Source organism: Octodon degus, unplaced genomic scaffold, assembly GCF_000260255.1.
Source record: "Octodon degus isolate 3935 unplaced genomic scaffold, OctDeg1.0 scaffold00174, whole genome shotgun sequence".
NCBI lineage: Eukaryota > Metazoa > Chordata > Mammalia > Rodentia > Octodontidae > Octodon > Octodon degus.
In genome coordinates this window covers 34491-60785 of record NW_004524750.1, presented here as the reverse complement: position 1 = coordinate 60785, position 26295 = coordinate 34491, and the positions used below count along the sequence as shown (strand labels likewise).

The window sequence follows — 26295 nt, the reverse complement described above, 5'->3', positions numbered from 1 at the left end:
GTACCCAGGCAGTTAGAGCTTACCTAGTGAGTGCTGAGTGTTGGACAGGACTGAGTGCTAATGGCTGCTGATGCTGGTTTGTGCTTCTTCCATTATTGACAACTTTGAGCATGGAGTTCCAAGCTTTCTACCACTCAGTTGAAAGAGCTGTTGTGTCATAGACCTATTCCTATTCATGTCCCGTGGTGCAAGCTCAGGGACTTCCATGTCAATCAAGCCAGGGACTTCCTCAGAAATAGGTGAATGAAATGGAAGTCCCATCTAGAAAAGACGTGGGACAGTTGATAGAGGAGAATATCAGTTCTCTCAACTTAGACCTAAGGGATTGTTTGGGTCTCCTAAGTGTGGCAGGTACCTGATCCCACTCTTGTTTGGTAAAGAAAGGACTTCTTAGCTGGGCCTTTCTCCCGCTGATTACATGTGCGTGGCCTAGAGGCACATGAATGTGCTTCTAAGGAAGGAAAGGCATTCATTCAAGAGGTCAGTAATTTGTAAGCAATTTCTTTAAACTTTGAAGTGAACAAACCTGTCACCTTCATCTTTACCTTCTGGAATAATGCTACTACAGTTTTTTTTTATATTTTAATTTGGGGGTGTAGTACTGAGGCCAAACCTAGGTTTTCATGGTAAGATACATCACTATGAGATAGGGTCTCACTAGTTGCCTAGGCTCAACTCAAACTTGTGATCCACCTGCCTCAGTCTCCTGGAGTGCTGGGATTATAGGTGTGTGTCATCGTGCCTGGCAGTATGTTTGGTTTTGTAGCCTCAGTTTACATTTTGGAATCTTTCATAAAGATGCACCATATATACACACATCTTTTTTTTTATTGTTCTCTGCTTTTTAGTATCAATTAAGCTTATTTACTCCAAGGTAGGTGATGTTTAGTTTATGCCTCTCCTGATGCTGTCTTTCATAATGTTTTGTGCTTCACTGCCGTCTTCCCTTAAAACTATGGGGTCAGTGGCAAGCCTAGAGGAAGGTAGAGCTTGGTCACTAGCTTTTTCTGCTTGTCCAAAGATGGCATCATGCTGAAATTAGGGCACACATCTTTTTTCTACCTCCTCTTCTGCGTAGGTGCTGTTATTATCTCAAGACTATGGCAAACACTTGCTTGGGGTGGAAGATCTGTTACAGAAGCATGCCCTAGTTGAAGCAGACATTGGGATCCAAGCAGAGCGAGTGAGAGGTGTCAATGCTTCTGCCCAGAAGTTTGCTACAGATGGGGAAGGTAAGCATGGACCATTCTAAACATTGCCTCCTCGACGACAGAGATCCTTCTCTGTAAGTTATAGTTGACACAGAGGCTTTTGATTCATACCATTGTAGGCTCCTGTTGATCTCTGTGTTGCAAGATACAATGAAGTGGCCTTCTAGATAGTTTAATTCTGTCTCATTTCTGAAATAGACACATGCTTTTCTCAAACACATGTTTGATTTTGAGTGGTTTGATGTTTTGATAACGAAGCTCAGCTTACCATACTGGGTAACAACATGTACTGGCAGCCCAAGGTGGCTACTCCAGCAGTTCATGGCTTCCATGTTTGGTTACATCCTTAGAGGATATTTAGGAGTTTTGGCTTTGCAGTGCTTTTAGAACCAATTAAATGCATTTATTTTCTTTCATACAAGTATGTGCTTTCTTCATTTATAAATGATCACTTTGTGTATGGTGGGACCAAAAGAATACTATGTACCATTGCCTCTCCCTCCTTTCCAGTTAAGACTTAGCAGGTGCTTTTGCCTCCATGTGACCCTGCCACTTAGGACATGAGGGGTAGCCCCCGCCTGCGAATGACTAGGGACCTGTGCTGCATTCTTACTGAAGCCACGTTCCTCTCCTTGATCACAGGCTATAAGCCCTGTGACCCCCAGGTGATCAGAGACCGCGTGGCTCACATGGAGTTCTGCTACCAAGAGCTTTGCCAGCTGGCGGCTGAGCGCCGGGCTCGTCTGGAAGAGTCCCGTCGCCTCTGGAAGTTCTTCTGGGAGATGGCAGAAGAAGAAGGCTGGATACGGGAAAAGGAGAAGATCCTCTCCTCTGACGATTACGGAAAGGACCTCACCAGCGTTGTGCGCTTGCTCAGCAAGCACCGTGCCTTTGAGGACGAGATGAGCGGCCGCAGTGGCCATTTTGAGCAGGCCATCAGAGAAGGTGAAGACATGATTGCAGAGGAGCACTTCGGGTCAGAAAAGATCCGTGAGCGGATCATTTACATTCGGGAGCAGTGGGCCAACCTGGAGCAGCTTTCAGCCGTTCGGAAAAAGCGCCTGGAAGAAGCCTCATTGCTGCACCAATTCCAGGCCGATGCTGATGACATTGATGCCTGGATGCTGGACATCCTCAAGATAGTCTCCAGCAGTGACGTGGGCCACGACGAGTATTCTACACAGTCTCTGGTCAAGAAACACAAGGATGTGGCAGAAGAAATCACCAATTATAGGCCCACCATTGACTCGCTGCATGAGCAAGCCAGTGCCCTCCCCCAAGAGCATGCAGAGTCTCCAGATGTGAGGGGCAGGCTGTCGGGCATCGAGGAGCGGTACAAAGAAGTGGCAGAGCTGACGCGGCTGAGGAAGCAGGCGCTGCAGGACACCCTAGCCCTATACAAGATGTTCAGTGAGGCTGACGCTTGTGAGCTCTGGATTGACGAGAAAGAGCAGTGGCTCAATAATATGCAGATCCCGGAGAAGCTCGAAGACCTGGAAGTCATCCAACACAGGTGAGCAGCCCGGGTGCCAGGGCCGCGGCCCCCACCTTGTGGTCATCAGTAGCCACAAAAATGACCATTGTGTTGAATTACTTTTTCAGATTTGAGAGCCTAGAGCCAGAAATGAACAACCAGGCTTCTCGGGTTGCTGTTGTGAATCAGATTGCACGTCAGCTAATGCATAGTGGTCACCCCAGTGAGAAGGAGATCAAAGCCCAGCAGGACAAACTGAACACCAGGTGAGCATGAGGCCAGCGTGAGCTATCTTTCTGTGGGGGATTGAGGGGATGAGGTCACTCACTGAGCCTTGATGTGATAAACTGGCACTGCACAGAGTCATGGTGTTGCAATGTTGATATCAGGACATTGGCATCTGCTTTTCCACATGTCCTCATCCTGATTTTGTGGGAAGTGGTTCTTAGGTGGGGTGACAGCATTCAGGATGAGAACAGGTTGAGTCAGCCTAGTATTTACCCCTCTCTATTTCTCAGGCTTGGTGTGGCCAGCATCTAGTGTAGTGGGAGGTACCAAGGTGACACCTGTGCTGTTCCCTTTAAAATGATTTCTAAAACTGGGTTCTTGCATATTTGAAATTGAATTTGCCAGTGAAAGTCCTAGCCTGCCTTGCCGGCCTGCCCCTGGAGCACTCTGAGACTGCGATTGAGACTGGGTATGGTGGCCCGTGCCTGTAATCCCAGCACTTGGGAGGCTGTAAACAGGAAAATCACTACGAGTCCAATCTATTAGTGAGACCTGAACACCCTGTAGACCCTTTCCTAAAACATAGGGGAAAATAAGTCCTGATTGTCAGGATAGACCTTTGTCCTGGTCCTTTCAGCTGAACAAACACTTCTGAGTAGTAGTTTGGGTAGAATGTTGACCTCAGTTCTAAAGGTAGGCATAGTCTTTGGTTTTGGGGAAGTGTTCTTAGGAGCAGATAGAAATCACCCAATCGCTGAGGACAGATGTAACAGCTCATGTTAGAACGTTTTATACATTCTCTGCCAGGCGTTTTCTGGATTATATTGCATCCCTGAGCCATATCCGTAGTGTTTGGTGTTCACTTATTGAGATGATTTTTCCAGAAAGCATATAGTCAAAGAGAAGATAAAAAAAAATATGTAGATTCAACCACCACTGTTCATTTGGGTATTCAGTGATGGGTTCAGCCCTTTGCATGCTTCTTTCTACTGCCCCTGCTCTCACAGGTGGAGTCAGTTCAGAGAACTAGTTGACAGGAAGAAAGATGCTCTTCTGTCTGCTCTGAGCATCCAGAACTACCACCTTGAGTGCAATGAAACCAAATCGTGGATTCGGGAAAAGACAAAGGTTATCGAGTCTACCCAGGACTTGGGCAACGACCTGGCTGGTGTCATGGCCCTGCAGCGCAAGCTGACTGGCATGGAGAGAGACTTGGTGGCCATTGAGGCAAAGCTGAGCGACCTGCAGAAGGAGGCAGAGAAGCTGGAGTCTGAGCACCCTGAGCAGGCCCAGGCCATTCTGTCTCGGCTGGCTGAGATCAGCGACGTGTGGGAGGAGATGAAAACCACCCTGAAGAACCGCGAGGCCTCCCTGGGAGAGGCCAGCAAGCTGCAGCAGTTCCTGCGAGACTTGGACGACTTCCAGTCCTGGCTCTCCAGGACCCAGACAGCCATTGCCTCGGAGGACATGCCCAATACCCTGACTGAAGCAGAGAAGCTTCTCACGCAGCACGAAAACATCAAAAATGAGATTGACAACTACGAGGAAGACTACCAGAAGATGAGGGACATGGGCGAGATGGTCACCCAGGGACAGACCGACGCCCAGTACATGTTTCTGCGGCAGCGGCTGCAGGCCTTGGACACGGGGTGGAATGAGCTTCACAGAATGTGGGAGAATAGGCAAAACCTCCTCTCTCAGTCACATGCGTACCAGCAGTTCCTTAGGGACACAAAACAAGCCGAAGCCTTTCTTAACAACCAGGTAACATTTGACATTGCCTTAGCTCCTCCTGAATAGTGGGCCCTGGTTTCCTTTGAAACATTTTGTCCAGGAAAGCATAAGCCATGCCCGTGTGACATTAGGTAGATGATACAGAAATAGGTGGTTTTTTTCCTGATGCTTAGACATTGAAGTCTGCCACAGTGTAGGGACAGGAGTTGAAGATCTCTGGGAAAGCTGTTGCCTTACAAAAGCATGGTTCCATTTCAACTACTTTGAAGGCATTAATATTCGTGGTATGGCCTCATGGTCTCTTATTGAATGGCATCGTTCTGTGAGGTAGTAATACAATTCAAAGGGTAGAGAGATCAAGGACTTCATCCAAGGTCGCAAGGCAGACATCAGAAATATCTGAGAATAGTTGTGAAAATGACGGGTGGTTATTTCACCTATTGCCTTCCTAAGTACGAGAGGACCCCAGGGGACAAATCTTTGGGTACTTTCTTTAGGGGGGGAAAGAATAGAGCATTTAACTGCTTAGGAAAATTTAGTTACCTATGGTGTACCACTGCAGTATTTTGCCTCTCAACATTTCATTTTATGATTCAATAGATTATTTCACGTAACTACAGTGAAGCAGTTGCTGGGAAGTATGTTGCATAGAAATTATAGAGCGTAGGAAAAAGTTCTGTCATTATACATCATCCTACTTTTATTTCCTCTTTTAAAATAAGGAGTATGTTTTGGCTCACACTGAAATGCCCACCACCCTGGAAGGAGCAGAAGCAGCTATTAAAAAACAAGAGGATTTCATGACCACTATGGATGCCAATGAGGAAAAGATCAATGCTGTTGTGGAGACAGGCCGGAGGCTGGTGAGCGATGGGAACACCAGCTCGGATCGCATCCAGGAGAAGGTGGACTCTATTGATGACAGGTACAGTTTTCTGAGGTTGTGAAAGAAGTCCTGTGACCTGTGACTCTGGCTGTTGAGAGAGTGGCCAGAAGTCCTTGGGACTATTGCTGTAAGTTTACCAGTTGGCACCACACAAAATTTTATCTGCCCACATAGAAAATTAGTAACCAGCACATGTCTGTCTCATCTGAAAATACACAAAAGAAGAGAAACTAAGAAGCCAAGCCAACCCCTAACATAAGAGCTGTAAGAATCAGAATGCTGAAGAGCCATCTGGTGTAAGCCATGCTCTTAAGTTAATCACAGTGTGTCACCCACTGAGTCCCCAAGAGCTAGACGTTTCTCAGCCCAGGCCCATTTCACCTTCATCCCTGCAATGTTGCTGAAGCCTGTCAGAGGAGACCGAGTGAGGTTTTTATGTGCTGAGTACCTGGGAGAGCCACAGACGCTGTCTGGCCTTTCTTTATAAGTTGCCTTGGAGAATGCTGTGATAGGACCCTTTACCTAATGAGAGAAAAGACCATTTTCCTTTTCTGCCAGGGCATCACCAGGATTAAATACCTTTTCTTTTCATTCCTATGTATTGTGTTTTGTGTTTTTCTGAAAGCTTTGCTCCCCACTTTGAAAGCTAATGCATGTGCTCTGGTTGACTCTAAATTATGACTTATCCTGACTCTTACCCTGCCTGGATTACTAAAGTGGGAGGTGGTCAAAGTTTGGGTGCACCAGCATCAGCCGGCTCTGGGCCTCAGTTGCCCCGTTGGATCAGTCACTCTCTTCAACCTGCTCATTTTGAGGCTGATGGCAGGGCTCTTCTGACATGCATGTGCAGTTCAGAAGGAAGACTTGCCTGCTGAAAGTGTTGCTTACCACGTACGAAAGGGTCTCCTGGGAGACCTATCTCACTTGATGTATGAGCTAAGGAGGGGAGTTACTCCTATTTCCGTAAAGGTTAAGCTCCCAACTTTCAGTTTCCTAAACTGTATGTTCTAAGGGTAGGTACCATGGAATAGATGCAACTTTGAGTAATTATAGTATCAGTTTCTTTTTAAATCAGCACCTCTCTCCTTCTCTGTCTCTTTCGCATACTCACACACACTTCCACCAAAAGTTTCTTAAATTAGTGTGAGAAACAAGGATTTACGAATTCTTTTTTTTTTTTTTTCTTTTTTTTTTTTTAATGTATTTAGTACAGGGTCTCATTACACAGATCAGACTCTTAAGTTTTTTGTTTAAGAGTCTATAACTCTTTAAACCTTGGTTAAGTTTTCCTGTTAGTTAAGAATGGAATGGAGTAATTATATCATCTCAACAAGTCCAAAAATTTTTATTCCTGGATTATTTTATTTTGGTTTTTATTTTTAATTTTGCTTTTTGAAATGGGACACTATCAGGAAACATTTTTTCAAACCAAATTATATGACTGTGTACATTTTCTTAGCCTTGTGCATATCAGCCAGTGACAGGTTTTTAATTTTTGCAGTGTCCAAATGGAGACTTGCAATACAGTATGTGCTCAGATTTTTTTCCCTTGTACTTCATTTGATAATGCAGATTATTTTCCTGTGTCATTGTAACCTAGGGAGGTGTTTGGATCACTCTTGTACCATGGTTTCCTCATGTAAAAGATGCTAAGAATCTTTTGTTTATCTTGCCTCCTTCACATAATTAGGAACAGTAAGCAAACTTTCTGACATATATAGAAACTCAGGGAAGAAATTGACTTGTATTCTGTATTTTTTTATTATTTCAACAGACATAGGAAGAATCGTGAGGCAGCCAGCGAACTTCTAATGAGATTAAAAGACAACAGGGATCTTCAGAAATTCCTGCAAGACTGCCAAGAGGTATGTTGTCCTTCAGCCCTTCCCTTCTTGCTTTTCAACAATAGCCACCAATGTTTGGCTGTAAAAGCCCCTTGAATTATAAAATTAATGAGGTCAGAAATTTATATTATCCTTTGGTTTACCAATGACAGATAAAGCACTTTTTTGGGAATAAAAAAGTATTTTAAAAAAATTAGAAAGTATACAGAATGTCACTAAACAAGATGATAGGAATTCAACAATTGTTGGTACACTGCATATTGTCTTCAAATTAGTTGTTCAGATTATCAGATATAAACATGTAAAAGTAGATATACATATATATATATAGATAGATATAGATATAGATATTTAAAAAGAAAAATCTGAGCATTAACTGCTCCTTTCAGTAGATTAGCAGAAATCAGCAGTATGGTTATCTAAGCTATCCTGTGTATATACATATATATTTCTTCCTTCCTTCCTTCCTTCCTTTTTTCTTTTCGCCTTTCCCTCATCCCAGTTGCTCTTTCCTTTGGAACAGATTCTTTCACTTTTATAGGATCTATTGTACCTTTCAGATTTTATTTACTCTTTCAGGTTCTTACACTAGGGAAGGACAAGGCACTTTGTCAGTTCTCCATCTTATGAACTGTCACTTAGGTGAACCTAGACTATGGTAATCTAGAAAATTTCAGTATAAGACTGAGCAGTCCATTATAGTAGTCATTAGCCGTAAGTAGCAGTTATGTAAATTAATTAAAATTAAGAACATTAGCATATGTTCTGTGGTCAGTTGCCAGATAGGGTTAGTAGCCATCATACTGTCCAGCCCTAACGTGGAGCCTCTGTCACTGCGGTGCTGGAGATTGTTGAGCAGTGGTGTTCAGAAGGGTTCTGTACCCTAAAAAGCCTGCAGTGCAACTCTAAAGCAAGAGTCATTTGAATAGTACAGCATGGGATAAAAGAACTGACAGGCACCAAAACTGGCTGCTAAGTAAGAAGCAGATATTTTAAAACCATAAACTGTAAACTAGATTTCCATTTACCTATGACCTTAAAGTATTTACTTTTTAGGCTTCCTAAATATGTGTTCAGTATGCCAAGAACAATATTCAAGCACTCATTTAAGCCCTAGTTTTAACATATGGTATTAATCTCATGATTCTCATAGTACTTTGTGCTCCCCTAAAACATACATAAACAAAGTTTGAAAACTGAAGTTGGCCAGGAAATTGTAGTATCGCTACAAGCTAGTTGGAGAAAAGTATTTAGCTGACTCTGTGTGAGTTCGTGAGCACATTGTGTTTCTGTCTGCCAAAGCACAATGGTAATACTCAAGTCTTTTCAGCTTTATTAGAATAAATACCCTTGGCTGTAAAAATGGGGTAAAGACCATCCACAAAAAGCTTCAGGCCCCTAGAGAGTGAGAAGCATGGGGGCAGGATCGGGGCTTGTGCTAAGAATACAATCACATCATTATATCGTGCATACAAGTCTGTGGTGATCTGCTAAGTATGTTTCTAATGATAGCTACTAGGTTTTCTATGACAGAAGCCATCTTTTGTGCTCATAATTACTATAAATCTTGCAGCGTGCTCTAGAAGCTAAAGGTTGAAAAGGAAAGTCCTTAAACTATGTAGCTTACTAAAGAGCCTGCTTAGGCAGAGCACAACAGCCAGGGTTTGATCCCCGACATGCCATGCTGACCCCATCCCCTAACCCTAATCCTAAAATAACAGGAGAAAAGAAAAAAACTGTAGCTTAGGGTCTGTCAGCTTTATGTAACAAAGTCACAAATCTAGGTCTCTAGGGATGTGCTTGCTACCAAGCAGACAGGCCAAAGACACAAATTCCTCTTCTGAGTGCCTTGCGAGCACAAATCACACATCTCGACAGGTTGTTCTCTGGCAGAAGCACCCACAGCCCAGGACAGGAGCTATAGGAAGGGAGTGGGACTTGACATGAGATATGAAGTGTGCTTGTTGTGCTACAGAAGGTGCTAGTAGCCTCTTCATGGTGAAGGATATTAAAGTAATTTAGGGTTTGCAGGCTGGACAGAGGGGCTTTACCCCCAGCCCCTGATGCTTTGGACAGGGTGTGGATAGGATCTTGTGTTCCTGCTTTTAAAGGGCAAGTTAGTAAAGTAAAATTGATTCACTATAAGACCTAGGCTAGTGAGACGAGAATGCCAAGGAATGGGCAAAGTGATCGAGCAGAAAATTGTTTATATTGGAAATTTCCAGTCCTGTTTTCCACTCATAGAAGTGTGCAGGAAATGTTAGGAGATAAAGTGATGTTCTTCCCAGTGGAATCACAGGAAGTGGTTAAACCATCTTAAAAGATCTTTTGATCTATGTGTCCACTGTCTGTAAATTAGCATCCTTGGTTACAAATTCACTCTGCACACTCTTTGGATGATTTCCAGCAACTGCAAGGCCTTCCCAGGGCCTCACTCCTGTGTAATTTTTCCTCAGAATTTTTAGGAAAGCTTGGATTAGGCTTCTTTTTATGTCCCAAGAGAAGTTTTGCAAGTCTGACTGCTCTGCTGAGTCTTCGGCTTTATCTTACTTCCCTTGTTCTGCCCTTTTCTCTGTGAGTCCCTTTAAAAGTTAGTACAGCTGTAATGTTTACTGACAATGTCAGGTGTCCCACACCAGCACATAGGAGTCAATATAGGACAAAGTGTAGGTCAGGGTTGGGGGCTCTGAAACCCTTGGTATAGAAATATAAGCAAAGAGGCAATATATGTCATACTTTAATAAACTTACCATCATTCATACTCATCAAAAGATACCCCTTTAAAGTCAGAATCTCTGAGAATGGACTTTATACACTAGTTCTACATGTTTAAAAAAATATACCTGTTGGCCTAATAGTACTAGACCTTGGGCCCCAAGGCAATTTAATAACTATTCCTGGTTGGTGTGGCTTGAGGTCCAGAGCATTGCCCTTTTTTGCATATGTCTTTTCTCCTGGGAGCCTTGGATGGTGAGATCTGCTCATGTCTCCGCCACCGCTGCCCCCACCCTGGATAGGAGGCAGCTGTTGCACTAGCAGTGCTGGGGTGGGGAGCAGGGTCCCATTGAATAGAAGGGGATACAGACAACATCTCAAGTTTTATAGTGCTAATTTTAATAGGCTGCCCTGAAAAGCAGATGAATGATATGAAGAAGTACTGTTTTGTTCTTATTATAGTGTCTCAGTGATGCATCTCATATTTCTGAAACTGGTTTTTTGTTTTTGGGTTTTTTTTTTTTTTTTTTTTCTAGGATAGCAGGCTATTGTGTTCTTACAGGGATGTGAATTCAGTGCTTTGCCCTTGTCTTCAAAGAGTGAAGCATTTTTTAAAATCTTTTCCTCATCTACACACTGTTCCTTTCTGTAGAGAATGAATATATTCTTACATGACCTTTATAAATGCCCGCAAATAATAACTGTAGTTCTAGTTCCAAACCTCTGATGAGCTGGCCAGTCCCACAGGTCCGTTGCGTTGTGCTGCACTGTGATGCTTTATCTGCAGGGTGATGTGTGTAACAGAGAACAGATTTGTTTATAAGCCTCTGGTTTTTATGTAGTGAGTGCTCTTTTTTTTTTTTTTAATCCTTTTTGGTTAGGTGGTTATGAATAGCAAAAAATATGTGAATGTCTTTGGCACTTGAATAAATAAATGCTTTCTATTGTGTGGAATATAGGCACAATTTTATCATTTCACTTCCTCTTAACCTTTTTTCTTAGATTAAATGAATGCCCATACTACTTCAGATTTCAGCTACTTAGATAACTGAAAAATAAGTAATTCTTTTAAAGTGAGGTTGTTGATTACATAGGGCTGAGTTTTTTTTCTCTGAAGAATGACATCAAAGTGCTGCTCCCTTTCATTTCCAGCCCTGCTTCCTACTGTTTTTCATGTGAATAGCTAGAGAAAGGTAGGGTTTGTGGCCAAGTTCACCTACTCTGCAAGCCAGGAGTGCTCCTAAGCCCTACCATGCCTCTGTAACGTCATTTCTAAAGGACAGAACTTGGGTTGTCACAGTGCATTTACAGGCAAGCCTTTCCCAACTGCAGACAGAGTGTAAGTGAGCAGTATCATTTCTGTAAGGACTTCTTTTGGTTTTTGTGCTACTTCTAGACCTTGGGAGATGAAGCAGTGAAGGTGTTGAGGTGCAAACTTGTGGCTAGCACAAAAGTGGACTTCTGTAGTCTCCAGGGAAAGGGACATGGTCCTGTAGACATCTCCTTTTGACTTAGCCAACTCTTCTTTTGTGTATTTCCTGCCTGGATGAACACAGCTCTCCCTGAGGTAATGCCATGAGTCTATAAGAGTCAGGACTCTGGTCTGTCCACTTACAGACAAACAGGAATAAGCAGGGGCTGAGTCAGCAGAAAAGACACAGAAGAGGTGGGTCAGAGCCTAGTATTTGAGTGACTGCTACCCAGAGCTTCTTAAGAGAGCCCCCTTTGAGTCTGTCAGCACCTGGAAGGCTGTGTGCCAACTTTTAAGAGTTGAGTCTGAGTAGTCATGTTAGGTCTCAGAATCAAGTCCTATGAGGTGCTCTTGATCTGAATGGAAGACACTTTAGAGAACTAGAGGCTATAGGAAAAAAAAAAAAAGTGAAGATTGAAAACCTAGAATGGGCACCTTTGTTAGCTTTGTTCTACAGTAAACCCGGTATTCATGCTTTCTGGCATTCCCATGCACATACCCACAGTGTGACGCTTTCTGTGGATAAACAAATAGATTTGTTTTTGTTTTGCATCATTTTTTACTTGAGCTAAAAAAGACTTAACTGCCAAGTGAAGTATAAAAGCCAACTCAGAAGTGATTGAGTTGGTATAGCTCAGACAGGTATTTGAAAGAGAATACATTTTGTGACTGGACTGTTTAAAACAGAATTTTAAACCTAGCCCTTTGGGGAAAAGTTGGTTGAGAATGTTATACAGTTTGAAAGCTGGTTCAGCACTTTAGTGTCCTGGGTCTAATGTGAGATGCATAGTACAAGGCTCCTTTATGATGGACATATATTATGATGGACCTAATTTGTAGATTTAAGTACTTGGTCATATCTTGACATGAAAACATACAGTATGCATACATAGCATGACATGAACACAGCCCTTTCCAGGCTGGAAAAAGGCAAATGTTTACAATTATAATCTCTGAAGCCTTCCTGATGTTTTTCCCTAGCTCTCTCTCTGGATCAATGAAAAGATGCTTACAGCCCAGGATATGTCTTATGATGAAGCCAGAAATCTGCACAGTAAATGGTTAAAACATCAAGCATTCATGGCAGAACTTGCATCCAACAAAGAATGGCTTGACAAAATTGAGAAGGTGAGTTACAATGTTTAAAGATGTCCCCCTTTCACTTCTTGGCTGTGGTGAGAACTTTTTAGTTAGAAGGCTTTCCAGCATGTTTGAGTCTTCCCTGATTATTTATGAAAGTTGTTGAGCCAGTATCAACACCTCTTCCACCTATCAGGTCCTGGCTACCAGAAGAGAGAAAATCCAGAAATCCAGCCAAGTGATATAAGACCCTCGCTGATCTCCCAGTGTGTGCTAGGCGTTGGTCTCTGTTGTACATTTCCTCTGCTGCTGAAGGCCTGAGCCCCATGCAATCTCCACTCCCTTGATCATAGTGCTCATTCCCATTTGACTAGCTTTATCAGAGTTATACTCACACAGAATTTCAAAACACTGTCTTTTCCTTATTTGAGTATGTACCAGGCACTGTGATAATCATTACAGTATATGATTTTTGCTCTGGAAATTCTGTACACAAGTGAGATGAATGAATTTCCCGCCTTTTCCCTCCCTTAATTTTTATATTGTGTGAGGCACTTTAAAAAAAAAATCATAGGGGCCAGGGAGATGGCTCAGTAGAATAAACGCTTGCCTGGCAAGCACAGGAGTCTGAGTTCAATCCCCGGTTCTGGAAAAAAAAAAAAAAAAATCATAGTACTGGGAATTGAACCCAGAGTTTCAAACAGGATAGGCAAGCACTCTACCCCCGACCTACATCCCCCACCCCTTTTTATTGTCTGAGACTTGGTCTCAGTAAGTTGTCCATGCTGATCTCAGAGTTGTAATACTCTCTGGGCCTCCCAGGTAGCCAGGATACAAGCAAGTGCCCCTGTGCTCCATTTGTGTTAGGCTCTTAGGGTTAAAGTGTTACATGGAATCGTATGGCCGTAAAGGGGAAGGAATAAAATGTGAGGTCATCAGCATTAACTATCTCATTGCTCTCCTGAAACTGATTCAGTACGCTCTACCTGTTCCTCAGCTCTCAGGAAGCCCAATAGTATGCACATGAGGCCAGTGTTGATTTTTTTTTTAATTTTATTTATTTATTTATTTATTTGTGTGTGTGTGTGTGTGTGTGTCCAGCTCAGCCCACCATGGGGCGGGGCTGGCTGGCATGTAGTGCTGGGGGATTGAACCGCGGTCCCTGTGCTTTTGCTAAGCTTGTTCTAAGTAGTTGCTTTAGACTACTGAGCCATCTCACCAGCCCCTGCCAGTGTTGATTTTGTTGAGCAGTAACTCCATGTGGAAAGACTGTTGAGTGAAAGGGTAAATCACAGAGCAAACCTCTTAAGTTTTTCTCAGTAGCATTTATTCTCTGTAGACTATATTAATTCATTTGTAACTACGTGGGCTCATGTTTTCCAGGAAGGAATGCAGCTCATTTCAGAAAAACCAGAGACGGAAGCTGTGGTGAAAGAAAAACTCACTGGTCTACATAAAATGTGGGAAGTCCTTGAGTCCACCACCCAGACCAAGGCCCAGAGGCTCTTCGACGCAAATAAGGCTGAACTCTTCACCCAGAGCTGTGCGGATCTAGACAAGTGGCTACACGGCCTAGAGAGTCAGATTCAGTCTGATGACTATGGCAAAGACCTTACCAGTGTCAACATCCTGCTGAAGAAGCAACAGGCAAGTGGGCCACTCAGCGCCAGGCAGCATGTCTTCATTGGCCTTACTCGCTTTGCCCTATATAGGGAGGCACTGCAGTGCCCAGCGAGGTGCTCACTCTAATGGCGTCATGGGCTGTTTCCAGGGTCAGCTGAAGAGCCAATATTTGTGCAAGCGTTGGGTGCCCATGTACGGCAGTAGTTTTTCTTACTGTCTTCTTAGGTGATGGGTGTTATAACCATTAATTAGTTGAGTACATATTTATTTCATATAGTTCTGCACTTTATGTGAATAAGAGTAATCACGTTTGCTTTTTTGGCTGTATAATGTCTAGCTAGGTGACATAATATGGATTGTTCATGACACTTTATAGGTAATAAAAGTCTGAGGTTTTTTATATCACAACAAAGAGCTCTAAGGGCAAATGAATTTCCCTTGAATGTATGAGAAGAAGAGTTCTGCTGAGAAAGCCAGCCCGTGGAGCCCCTCTGCTGGGCTTCGTGGCCTGTAGCTGAGGCCAGGGCCAGCGTCAGCTAGAGAAAGCCAGCCCGTGGCGGAGTGCTCCGGGAGCCCCTCTGCTGAGCTTCGTGGCCTGTAGCCAAGGCCAAGGCCAGCGTCCAGCTGGAACCAGTTGTTAAGGGTGGGCTTGGTCACATGCGAAGGCTGATTTTCATCCAAAGTGACACCATTCCTTTTGCTGCATGATTTGGCATCTCTTCAGGTTTGGGGCACTAAGGAATTTTTTTCACAAGGGATTTTTAGTCCTACTCATTTACTTCCAAGAAGAGGGAGTCAGTTTGTTACCAGATGCAGATCCCTGTATCCCCATGCTGAGCAGTATATGGTCTTCCCAGTGTGAAAATTTCTAGCAAGATACCTCTGCTTTCACTGTTGCTCATTTTCTTCCTATAAATGAAGAATTAGTTTGTATTCCACTTCATTATCCAGTGTGACCAGTTTGCTTTCTCATTAAAGGAAGGGCAGAGACATTTTCTTGCTTAAAAGAATGAACTCTGAGTAACTCCTTTCTTTGGTGAAACTGGCTTCTAGAAAAGTAAACAATGACTCTTTCATAATTAGTTCCTGTGTTCCAGTTTTGCTTTTTGTTTTGTTGTGTATTTGGTACAGGGTCTCACTGCACAGCTCAGACTTATAGTGAGCCTCCTGTTTTCAGCCTACCTAGCGCTGGGATTATAGGCATGCACCACCATGCCCGGTCTTGATGGCCAGCTCAGCCTGCCTGGGGGGAAGAGCCAGCAAGGCACATGGTGCTGGGGATCGAACCCTGGTGTGTGCTTGCCTAAGCATGTGCTTAGTCAGCTGAGCTATCTCCCCAGTCCTCCCAGTTTTTTTCTTTCCTAAAGTTTTTGGGTTATTTTGAATATCACTACATGCTTTAAAATCTTTGAAAGGAGTGTTTTAAACATTAACTGACAAACTAGATTACTGATACTGTGACCAATATTAGAACCTTCCTTGGCTCGGCACTGTTAAGTTCATATTCTTCAATATTCCATTTTTCCCAATGCACAGAACATTTCACATTACTGTTCGTTCATAGCTGCTCTGTCTCTCATCCTCAGATGCTGGAGAACCAGATGGAGGTGCGGAAGAAGGAGATAGAGGAGCTCCAGAGCCAAGCGCAGGCGCTGAGTCAGGAGGGGAAGAGCACCGATGAGGTGGACAGCAAGCGCCTCACGGTGCAGACCAAGTTCATGGAGCTCCTGGAGCCCCTGAGCGAAAGGAAGCATAATCTGCTGGCTTCCAAAGAGATCCATCAGTTCAACAGGGATGTGGAGGATGAGATTGTGAGTGGACTCTGCACAAGTGGCTTTTCCACAATAAACTTGGCCTTATCCCAAGCCCATGTGCTCGCTTCTCTGTCATTGGGCCACATTGGTGCGCTGAGCTCTTACAGCCCACACTAAGCATGTTTATGGTATTTTCACCTCATCCACAAAATGCAACTCCAGTGTCCTCTGGTTTTCTAAAGAAACTCCAGGTTTTAATACCCCTAGAGCAGTGCTTTTAAAAGCAACCACAAATATTCCTAATGAGTCTGACACTGAGGGTGAAACAAAGTTTGAAGACTCTCACCATACATCTGAAGAGAAGTGCAGGTTAACTTGAATCCTCTTAACTGGGATATGGCTATACTTCCTCTCTAAAACTGGCCCCCCACCTGCTGTTCTAGTTTCTGTCATGTATTTGTTGTTCTGTTATGTCCTGACCACTTATTTACATTATTTGCAGTTGTGGGTTGGTGAAAGAATGCCTTTGGCAACTTCCACAGATCATGGCCACAATCTCCAGACTGTACAGTTGCTAATAAAGAAAAATCAGGTAAGTGTTTCTGCTGCTGTGGCTAGCTCAGCTTAACAGATAGTTGTTCTCAATCACAAGCACAAAAAGGGAGAGCGTTTTGAGACTTGTGGTTTCATCTTTAATCTAGCAAGCAGGTCATGGCCATTTAGCAAGATGTTGTGTCTGTTTTCTACACCAACACAGACCCTCCAGAAAGAAATCCAGGGCCACCAGCCTCGCATCGATGACATTTTTGAGAGGAGCCAGAACATTGTGACTGACAGCAGCAGCCTCAACGCTGAGGCCATTCGACAGAGGCTCACCGACCTGAAGCAGCTGTGGGGCCTCCTGATCGAGGAGACGGAGAAGCGTCACAGGCGGCTTGAGGAGGCCCACAAGGCCCAGCAGTACTACTTTGATGCAGCTGAGGCTGAGGCATGGATGAGTGAGCAGGAGCTGTACATGATGTCTGAAGAGAAGGCCAAGGTGAGAGAGTCCCTTCCCTTCATGAGAGTGTGTTGCAGAAAAGCCTCAGACTCTGTCTCTGACTCTGAGCTTGTTTTTTGTGAGACCTTTCACCTACTGCCTTTGACCATGCAAGGACCATTATAGTGCACAAAGCTGTCTAAATTTGGGCTGCTGTTTCCCCTTGGTAGATTTTCTTTCATAAAACCAGGCATGATAGCATATGCCTATAATCCCTGCACTCAGGAGGCTGAGGCAGGAAGATCTGAGTTTGAGGTCTGCCTGGGCTACACAGTAAACTCTGTTTCAAAAGAGTTTTTCTTGCCTGAATCGTCATTTGTCATTAAGATACTTCTATCCCTTTTTTTTTTTTTTTTTTTTTTTTTTAAAGCAATGGTTTGCTAGAGTCCTTTATGGAGTTACGTGTAACCTATACAACATACAAGATGGGTTTTGTGATCATTTGTAAGAAATGTTCTAGGATGCTGGGTGCTATACAGCACACAGACTTGAGTTCAGCCAGCCAGGACACACCTGCTCTGCCTGAGCTTTACTCGGTCTCTCACTGCATTGCCACATGTGCTTTGACCACAATCAGCTGAAGTCTAGTCCACGTTTTTATATTCTCATAAAGCTTCTGTATTCCTAGTCACTGTCACACTTCCAGGGTGGTTCTTTCTGATAATCATTCTTCCTGCCCCACTGGCTAGTCTGTCACTCCTCAAGGTGCTCCCTCAGGTCAGAGGGTCTGGTTCTGGTTATGACAGCCCCTCTCTTTTTAGGATGAGCAGAGTGCTGTCTCCATGTTGAAAAAGCACCAGATTTTGGAACAAGCTGTAGAGGACTATGCAGAGACAGTACACCAGCTCTCCAAAACTAGTCGGGCCCTTGTGGCTGACAGCCACCCTGAAAGGTGAGTGCCACATCAGAAGGGTGATACTAGGATGTTTCTCAGTGAAGATGTCTTACTAACCCTAAAAGAAAATAGTGGTAGATTTTTAGGAAGCTTTCTTTTTTTTTTTTTTTAGTACCAGGGATTGAACTCAGGACCCTGCTCTTGCCAGGCAAGCACTTACTCTATTGAGCTATCTCCCCCGCCCCCTAGGAAGCATTTTTAAAACAGACTCAATAGCTAATGGTGGCAGTACAGGGTTTCTGGGTAAATCCTGAGGGGATTTGACTAACCTTGTCAGATACAAAAGTTACATTTCTTGTTATATAGGTCTTGCTTTATCTTGGTCTTATAACCATCCAGCAGAAAAGTATAAAAACGAGGTATAAAAAGTAAAGCCATATTAATATGCTGAGCTGTAAAAGGCTCAAGTCAGCAACTTCCGACATTGCCAGTCTTATGGAAAACCTACTACTAGTATGGACTACTGGACTATATTGGAATATTTTGCTGAATTCACACACCTACAATATTTAAATGGCAATGGAATACCCATCTCTGACAAAACTAGCTAAAAAGGGGATATAAATGAAGGACAATTTTGTAGTGAAATATATGTGTGTGTGTGTGTGTGTGTGTGTGTGTATACATACACACATATATGTATATTATATATGTATCATAATATATATCTTGTACTATGAATACTACGAAGACAATATGCAATGTATTAATTACTGTAACTGTCCTACTAACCTGTTTTGAAACTGTCTCATTGCTATTTGTTTCTCAATAAAATTAATTTAAAAAAACAAAATAGCGTATGATGGATAGGAAGGGGTGAACCATTAGATTTGGAAATTGTTCTTATGGGTTAAGTATCTCTTGTTGGCCGAGGCTTTATTGAAAGACTGTTGGTGTCATGAGTCAGAGTAATAGTTATAGACATGGTGATACCTGTCACCTGGTACTTGGTGAAGTGTGGCAGGAGGATTGCAAGCTTGAGGCCAGCTTGATGGTACAGTAAGTTCAGGGATGGTCTGTACTACATAGGGAGACCCTGCCTCTCGAAACAAAGATTGAAGGTACCAATTGATGTACAGATACAAGGAATCAGAGTACTTATGCTGAGTTGAAAAAGTCTCCCATTTGGGACAGTAGTTACTAACTTGAAGAGTAGTAGACCAGAATAGATGGACCTGTAAAATAGAAGGCTCCAAGAAAGAATAAAATGCTAGTGCCTCCTAACTCTTGGTACTCCCTAACTGTATAGTAAGTTTCTGTTAACTTCAAGAGCAGTCACTCCATGCTTTCTCTGCATCTTTCTGTCATCTTAGAAAGGAACAGTATTGGGCTGGTGAGATGGCTCAGTGGTCTAAAGCACCTACTTACAACAAGCTTAGCAAAGCACAGGGACTGCGGTTCAATCCCCCAGCACCACATGCCAGCCAGCCCCGCCCCCTGGTGGGCTGAGCTGGCCACACACATACACACACACACACATAAAAAAAAAAAATTAAAAAAAAAAAAAAAAAAAAGAAAGAAAGGAACAGTATTGACTGTATGCATTCAGTCAAGGTGGGTTAGGAAAGGTTAGGTGTCTGTAGCAGAGTTTAAGTTCGTAATGTGCTGCTGATCATGTTCCCAAAAGGTAGCCCTACTAGTCTGCAGGGAGAGGCCCTACTAGTCCTTGTCTCTGGTCCCCTGTTACGAGACCTCCTTGAGGAAAATTGATACAATAAACTCTTACTATCTCCATCTCTTTTATTTTTCCCCTTGAAGAAAGTTGAAATGTAAAGCCTCTTTCTCTCCACTGCTCCCTCTCTTAGTGAGCGCATCAGCATGCGGCAGTCCAAAGTGGATAAGCTATATGCTGGCCTGAAGGACCTTGCTGAAGAGAGGAGAGGCAAGCTGGATGAGAGGCACAGGTTGTTCCAGCTTAATCGTGAGGTGGACGACCTGGAGCAGTGGATCGCCGAGAGGGAGGTGGTCGCAGGGTCCCACGAGCTGGGGCAGGACTATGAGCATGTCACGGCAAGTACTTTGGGCAGAGCATGAGAGATTTTTCAGTGAATCGTGGTATTGAAAGCCATTTGCATTCTTCATTTCTGAGTAGATAAAATGCCCTGATTCAAATTAGAGGTCACTTTCAGCATGCTTTTTCAGTGGGTGATCTCAACTTGGGTTGGTTGCCCTGTGTGCACTTCCCCATAGAGATGGAGGCAGTGCTCTACTCTGCTGTACAAGTCAGGAAGAGATCCAGTTAGATGCTTTGGAGCTGAGTTCTGTTGTTCTTAGACCATGTATATTACTTGCTGCCTCCTGGTTTGACGCAGTTTCTTTACAAATGACTTTCATGTGATCACTAAGTAAAATGTTCACAAAGGTCTCACTGATTTCTTTATACCCATCCCAATTTCAGATGTTGCAAGAACGCTTTCGGGAATTTGCTCGAGACACAGGGAACATTGGGCAGGAGCGTGTGGACACAGTCAATCACATGGCAGACGAACTCATCAACTCTGGACATTCAGATGCCGCCACCATCGCTGAGTGGAAGGATGGCCTCAATGAAGCCTGGGCTGACCTGCTGGAGCTCATTGACACGAGAACACAGATTCTCGCTGCTTCCTATGAACTGCATAAGTTTTACCATGATGCCAAGGAAATCTTTGGGCGTATCCAGGACAAACACAAGAAACTCCCTGAAGAGCTTGGGAGAGATCAAAACACAGTGGAGACCTTACAGCGAATGCATACCACCTTTGAGCATGACATCCAGGCTCTGGGCACTCAGGTAGGTGGTGAGCTCCCTGAGGGCAGTATCGTTGTTGCTATCATTGTGCCCCTCTGAGATCTCTATTCCTTGACTTCTCAAAATATGCCCTAAAGGTTTGCTCAGATTAAACATACTTGTACACTCATACTCTGTTACAGTGTGCTGTTTGAGAGAGCTGCTCAGCCCATTAAAGTTCTTAAGCTTGCCATTTTTTTTTTTTTAAATGTATTTGGTACAGGGTCTCACTACGCAGCTTGGACTCATTGTGATCCTCCTGTTTTCAGCCTCCCTAATGCTAGAATTACAGGCATGCACCACCATGCCTAGTCTTTTTTTTTTTTTTTTTTTTTAATTCATTCATTCATTCATTCATTTATTTTGCGGAACCGGGGATTGAACTCAGGCCCTTGCTCTTCCAGGGAAGCACTTATTCCACTGAGCCATCTCCCCGGCCCCCATGCCTAGTCTTGGTAGCTGGCCCAATGCGCCCTGGACCAGGGCTGGTGTGTCATGTGCTGCCAGATCGAACCCTGGTCCTTGGGCTTGCCTAAGCAGGTGCTTAGTCCACTGAGCTATCTTGCTGGCTCTAAATTTGCCGTATTTTTGGACATTGTTAGATGAATATGCCCATGATTAAAACAGATAAGTAAATCATGTGTGCACACAAACATTTGCAAGTTACAAGACTTAGTATAAGTTTGTATTGTCATTATATCCTTCCATAATAACTTCCAAAACAATGCCTTATTATTTTCACCAGCTATCCCAAAAGAGAAAAAAAAAAGGATTCTTGTATTTTAAGGGTGGGGTTTTTTTTGGGGGGGGGGATTGTTGTTGGTAGCACAGATTGAACTCAGGACCTTGCGGTTGCCAGGCAGGCACTTCATCTGCTGAACTATCTTCCCAGCCCAGACACTTAAATTGTAATATGCCTGGTCTTTTTTCCCCAGTATAAAGTGGCTACCACTAAGGTTTTGTTTAAAAGGCATTTAACAAAGTAGTAATACCACAGTAAAAATTCAGTGTAATTATTTTCTAGTTATCTTTCTAATTTCTGCAGTTTCCTGTTTCATCTTTTACCTTTTAGTTGAAAAGCAAATTATATTTTTTTCCCTGAATTTCATGGTCCTAGAGAAGCCAGTTTGATTAAAGATGTTCAGTCCTGCTGTTCCAGTTTTTTCTGGTCTAGTAAGAACTTGTTGACTAGTGTGAGGATTGGCATGTGTTACCTATTAAAAGGCCAGGTAGTAAATATTTTGTGGGCCACGAGCTATATTGTAGCTCTGCCATCTTAATAGCCACAGGACACTGAAATGAGGGCTGTGTTCTGTGAGTCTTTATTTAGAAAAACAGCCCAGATTTGGCCCAGAAAGACTCATTTGAGTGCCTCAGCCTCTATTTTTACATGAATGAGCAGCTAAAGTACTTAGGTTTCTTTGGACTGTATCTGGGTATGTCCATCCATACCATCTCTCCCCGTGAGTGCTAGTAGGATCACAGCAATGTGCCACTGTGCCCAACCATTCATACCATTTTGTATCTCAAGGCCTAGCTCTGGGTGACCCTTCCTCAGCTCAGTTGCTCATGTCTTCCTATAAAATTTCCTCTGTTATGTGTGGAGAACTTAGCAATGTAGTTTAATGGGAAAAGTTGAGTTTCTATGGCTTGGATGTGTAGTAAAATTGAACATTCTCAAGGGGCACAGGACCTGTTTTGATCTAGTGTTCCCTTTAGTTTGTAAGTGGCGTGGTGGAGGAAGGGGGTGATAAAAGTAGGCTGTAGTGGTGGATCTTGACTCACATTCCCCATGGCTTCACAGGTGAGGCAGCTACAGGAGGATGCAGCCCGCCTCCAGGCAGCCTATGCAGGAGACAAGGCTGATGACATCCAGAAGCGGGAGAATGAGGTCCTGGAAGCCTGGAAGTCCCTGCTAGATTCCTGTGAGGGCCGCAGGGTGCGGCTGGTGGACACAGGAGATAAGTTCCGCTTCTTCAGCATGGTTCGTGACCTCATGCTCTGGATGGAAGATGTCATTCGGCAGATTGAAGCCCAGGAAAAGCCAAGGTAAAGCTCCTTGGCTCTGGGGTTCTGTTTGTTTGAAGGTAGCCTCTACTGCTTAAATTGCGTCCTGCAAAGCAATGCCAAGAAGAAAGGGCTGTGGAGGTACCAGTACCTCCTAGGTTCTCCTCTTGTGTTCCTCATTTCCATGCGCTTCCTGCCAATGTCTGTGGACCAAAAGCTTCAACCACCAGTGTACTTAGGGTGCAGCTGCCTCATCTTTTGAATGACATGGCTTTTCTGAGTTCTTTTCCTGTGTGTCTTTATTGGTTTAAAAGCCACTCTTTTTTATACACATTACAGAAGATGTCACTTACTATGAACATCTATTTTAATGGTGGGGGTGATTATTCAGTATTTATTCCCTGTGTTGTATTTGACTTTCACACCAAGTAGTGAGAAATTAACTGATGAGCAAGCAGACCCAGGTCTACCCAGCCAGCTCCTGACTGTGCCATAAGTGCAAAATGAACTGTTCCATGATAGAGGAAATACCTTTTGTCATTATATTATATTTAGAAAGCAGCTTTAGGGGCTGGTGAGATGGCTCAGTGGAATAAGTGCTTCCCTGGCAAGCGCAAGGGCCTGAGTTCAATCCCCGGTTCTGGCAAAAAAAAAAAAAAAAAAAAGCAGCTTAGTCCCCCTAGGCCAGCATCAGTAGATTTTTGTCCACGAGTAGCTCCCAGACAAACCAGTGTGTGTTTCTTGAGCTGGTTGCCTTTTTGTGTATCTCTTTCTTCACGTCTGAGTACAGAGACACTGCTGCTCTTTGGGAATACTTGTTCTCAGCTAGTAGCAGCTCATGGCTTGGAGTGTTACTGCATCTGTACCAACTTAAAGTGAGTCTTTTTTAATTGAACTTGAAGGTAAAAATTTGAACAGAATTCCAGCGACTTTCGTGAATATGCCTAGCAAACAGTTTAAGTTACTTGAGCACACATGCAAAAATAAAAGGAGCCTTTCTTAGGAATATCTGCTTTTAGAGCTGGTCTTAAGTTATGTTGTCATTGTTCCTCAGCCCCAGTGACTCAAACTGATCTTTGCATAGAAATCAGCCCTGAAAGGCTAATTGTGCCACCAGATTGTTTCCTTCGAGTCAGTTATGTGTTTTGAAATCTCCACATTTATTTGAAAAGCTTGATTTCCTAAAGATGTTTTGGTTTAATTTTAGGGATGTATCATCTGTAGAGCTATTAATGAATAATCATCAAGGTATCAAAGCTGAAATTGATGCCCGTAATGACAGTTTCACAACTTGCATTGAGCTTGGGAAGTCCCTGCTGGCAAGAAAACACTACGCATCTGAGGAGGTAGGATGCTGCTTTACTTTGGGGCCATGGGACAGATGCCCTGGTGGTAAAATGCAAAATGACTTTGTCCTGCATATGTGTATGCACACACAGAGAAATATGGAAAGCTGTCCTTCATTATCCACAGGGGATACTTCAAGATCCCCAGGAATACCAAAATCCATGCCACAGCAATAAATATGAATTATACATATCCTCAGATGTGATGTATATCATCTCTAGATACATACCCTTAATCTGCATACTTAGATACTTCTTTAAATCATTTATTTATTTATTTGGTGCAGAGTCTCACTACACAGCTTGGACTAATAGTGATCCTCCTGTCTCGGCCTCTTGGTGCTGGGATTACAGGCGTGTGCCACTACTCCCACAGTTTTGGTGACTGGCACAGCGTGCCCAGAGTTCGCGGGCCAGCACAGCATGCAGTATTGGGGATTGAACCCCAGTCCTTGAGCTTGGCAAGCAGGCATTTAGACCACTGAGCTATCTCCCCAGTCCTTACATATATTTCAAAGCTTGCTTCATTCCTGCCTGCCTAGACTAAACACTTATGTAAGACTCTAGACTCAGCGTCAGTGACTCCATGGCACAAAAGACAAATAGGGGCCAGGTTGAGAAATGGTCTCACTTACCTTCTCTAGTACTCATCTAGCTGACACCCTTTTCTGATGTCGTTTTGCCCTAGTCATTTTCAGTTGAATGATTTTGTATTCTGGTTAGGATGTAAATGCTAAATTCACTGTATACTTCCTTAATGGAAATGGATGACTTCTTGGAGAGACCAGGGCTATGCCCCTCTTGCTCTCCTTCTGCTGCAACTGTATTTGCTGCCGAAAGCCCCTCTGTCTGGTGCAGCCTTGATCTCCTTACAAAACGGCTTTCTCGTTTCTCGCTCAGGATAGACTAGGCAGGTATTTCCTAATAGTACTCATTGCAGAAAAACAATTTTTCTTGTATGAAGTTGACCCATCAGAGGAAAACAAAGTGGATATAGTACATTCTATTAAGATGTCCCTGCGGTCCTTTCTTTCATGCAGATCAAGGAAAAGTTACTGCAGTTGACCGAAAAGAGAAAAGAAATGATTGACAAGTGGGAAGACCGATGGGAGTGGTTGAGACTGAGTAAGGACATAACTTATTTGTCTTTCTGCTCTTTTAGGTGTCCACAGAAAGCATGAAAGCCTATTTTCCTGTCTAACTAATCTTATTATTTAATGACTTTTGGAGCAATGGATGCTTCTTTTGGTAGTGACCTATTTCATGCCAGATACTATTTTTACAGAAGTTGTATGTGGAATATTCATTATTTTTCACTTATGATTGGTCTCAGGGTTGTGAATAGGATTTAGATTTTCTTAAGGAGAACATGGAAATGACTTAAGCATCTTTCTGGAGAGTACAGAAAAAAGCCCATTGTTTTCAAGAAGAATTTTTTGTTTCACAATCAAAAAGGTTGAAAGTTTACCTCAGTGTCAGATCACGTTTGGTGATCTTAATGGAATGTTGATAACCAAAAAAAGCTGAAGTCTGCTAGTGAACTAGGCATTGTTCTAGGAATTTTAAAACATATTCCTCAATTTATGTCTTACAATGATGCTGTGAGGTGATGATGCATGTTTGATTATAATAGTATAAATGTTCAAATGATGTATAAAGTTTTATGAATGTGAGACTGCTTTTGAAAATTGCTTGTAATTTCTAGTGTTCAAATTTATTAAATTTGAAGTATTTCACTCTGAGTGAAATAATTTTGCATTGCAAAATGTTTTAGGATGAACTTTGTTATAGTTTTAATCCCAATAGAATAAAGTTCATCAGTTTAACTGAAAAAAAAAAATGATGCTGTGAGGTAAACTCTTATTTATCCTGATTTTAGAAGCGATGTATGAGTCACCACAGGGTTGGTAATGTAGGGTTGATAGTATTGGGAGTGGCAGCTCATAATTGGAATAAACACCGAAAGTGGCCTAATTCAAGCATTACTAACCATACTTTTAACTGCCGTTTTGGATCCCAATAGTGGGTTAAAAATCTTATTAAAATTAATCTCATCTGTTTTTATTCTGCCTAACATTGGTGCTGCAAAGTTAAAGCTGCGTTTGTGGCTCGTGTTGGGCTTGACTGGACAGCACTGAGACATGAGGAGACTGTAAATGTCTTGTGCATGTAGCTGTCACCAGAGGGCGGCAGTACCAGGGGGCCTGCGGCCTGCACT

At 43.1% G+C, this 26295-nt stretch overlaps 1 protein-coding gene across 7 annotated transcripts in view; it reads left to right on the top strand.

Annotated features, from left to right (window-relative positions):
* Sptbn1 (spectrin beta, non-erythrocytic 1) overlaps positions 1-26295 on the top strand; it is a 197644-nt gene that overhangs the window by 159846 nt on the left and 11503 nt on the right. For all 7 annotated transcript variants that reach the window (XR_002818547.1, XM_004643407.3, XM_023703549.1 and 4 more), the window contains 17 exons: positions 1079-1232; positions 1854-2724; positions 2814-2951; positions 3921-4677; positions 5370-5572; positions 7308-7398; positions 12545-12691; positions 14027-14290; positions 15853-16077; positions 16523-16612; positions 16778-17059; positions 17821-17951; positions 19760-19964; positions 20353-20727; positions 22529-22773; positions 23939-24077; positions 25118-25202. Coding sequence is in view for 6 of the 7 variants with exons in the window: in XM_004643407.3 (XP_004643464.1) it covers positions 1079-1232; positions 1854-2724; positions 2814-2951; positions 3921-4677; positions 5370-5572; positions 7308-7398; positions 12545-12691; positions 14027-14290; positions 15853-16077; positions 16523-16612; positions 16778-17059; positions 17821-17951; positions 19760-19964; positions 20353-20727; positions 22529-22773; positions 23939-24077; positions 25118-25202 (4402 nt within the window). In the remaining variant the exon portion in view is untranslated. The remainder of the gene's footprint in view (positions 1-1078; positions 1233-1853; positions 2725-2813; positions 2952-3920; positions 4678-5369; positions 5573-7307; positions 7399-12544; positions 12692-14026; positions 14291-15852; positions 16078-16522; positions 16613-16777; positions 17060-17820; positions 17952-19759; positions 19965-20352; positions 20728-22528; positions 22774-23938; positions 24078-25117; positions 25203-26295) is intronic.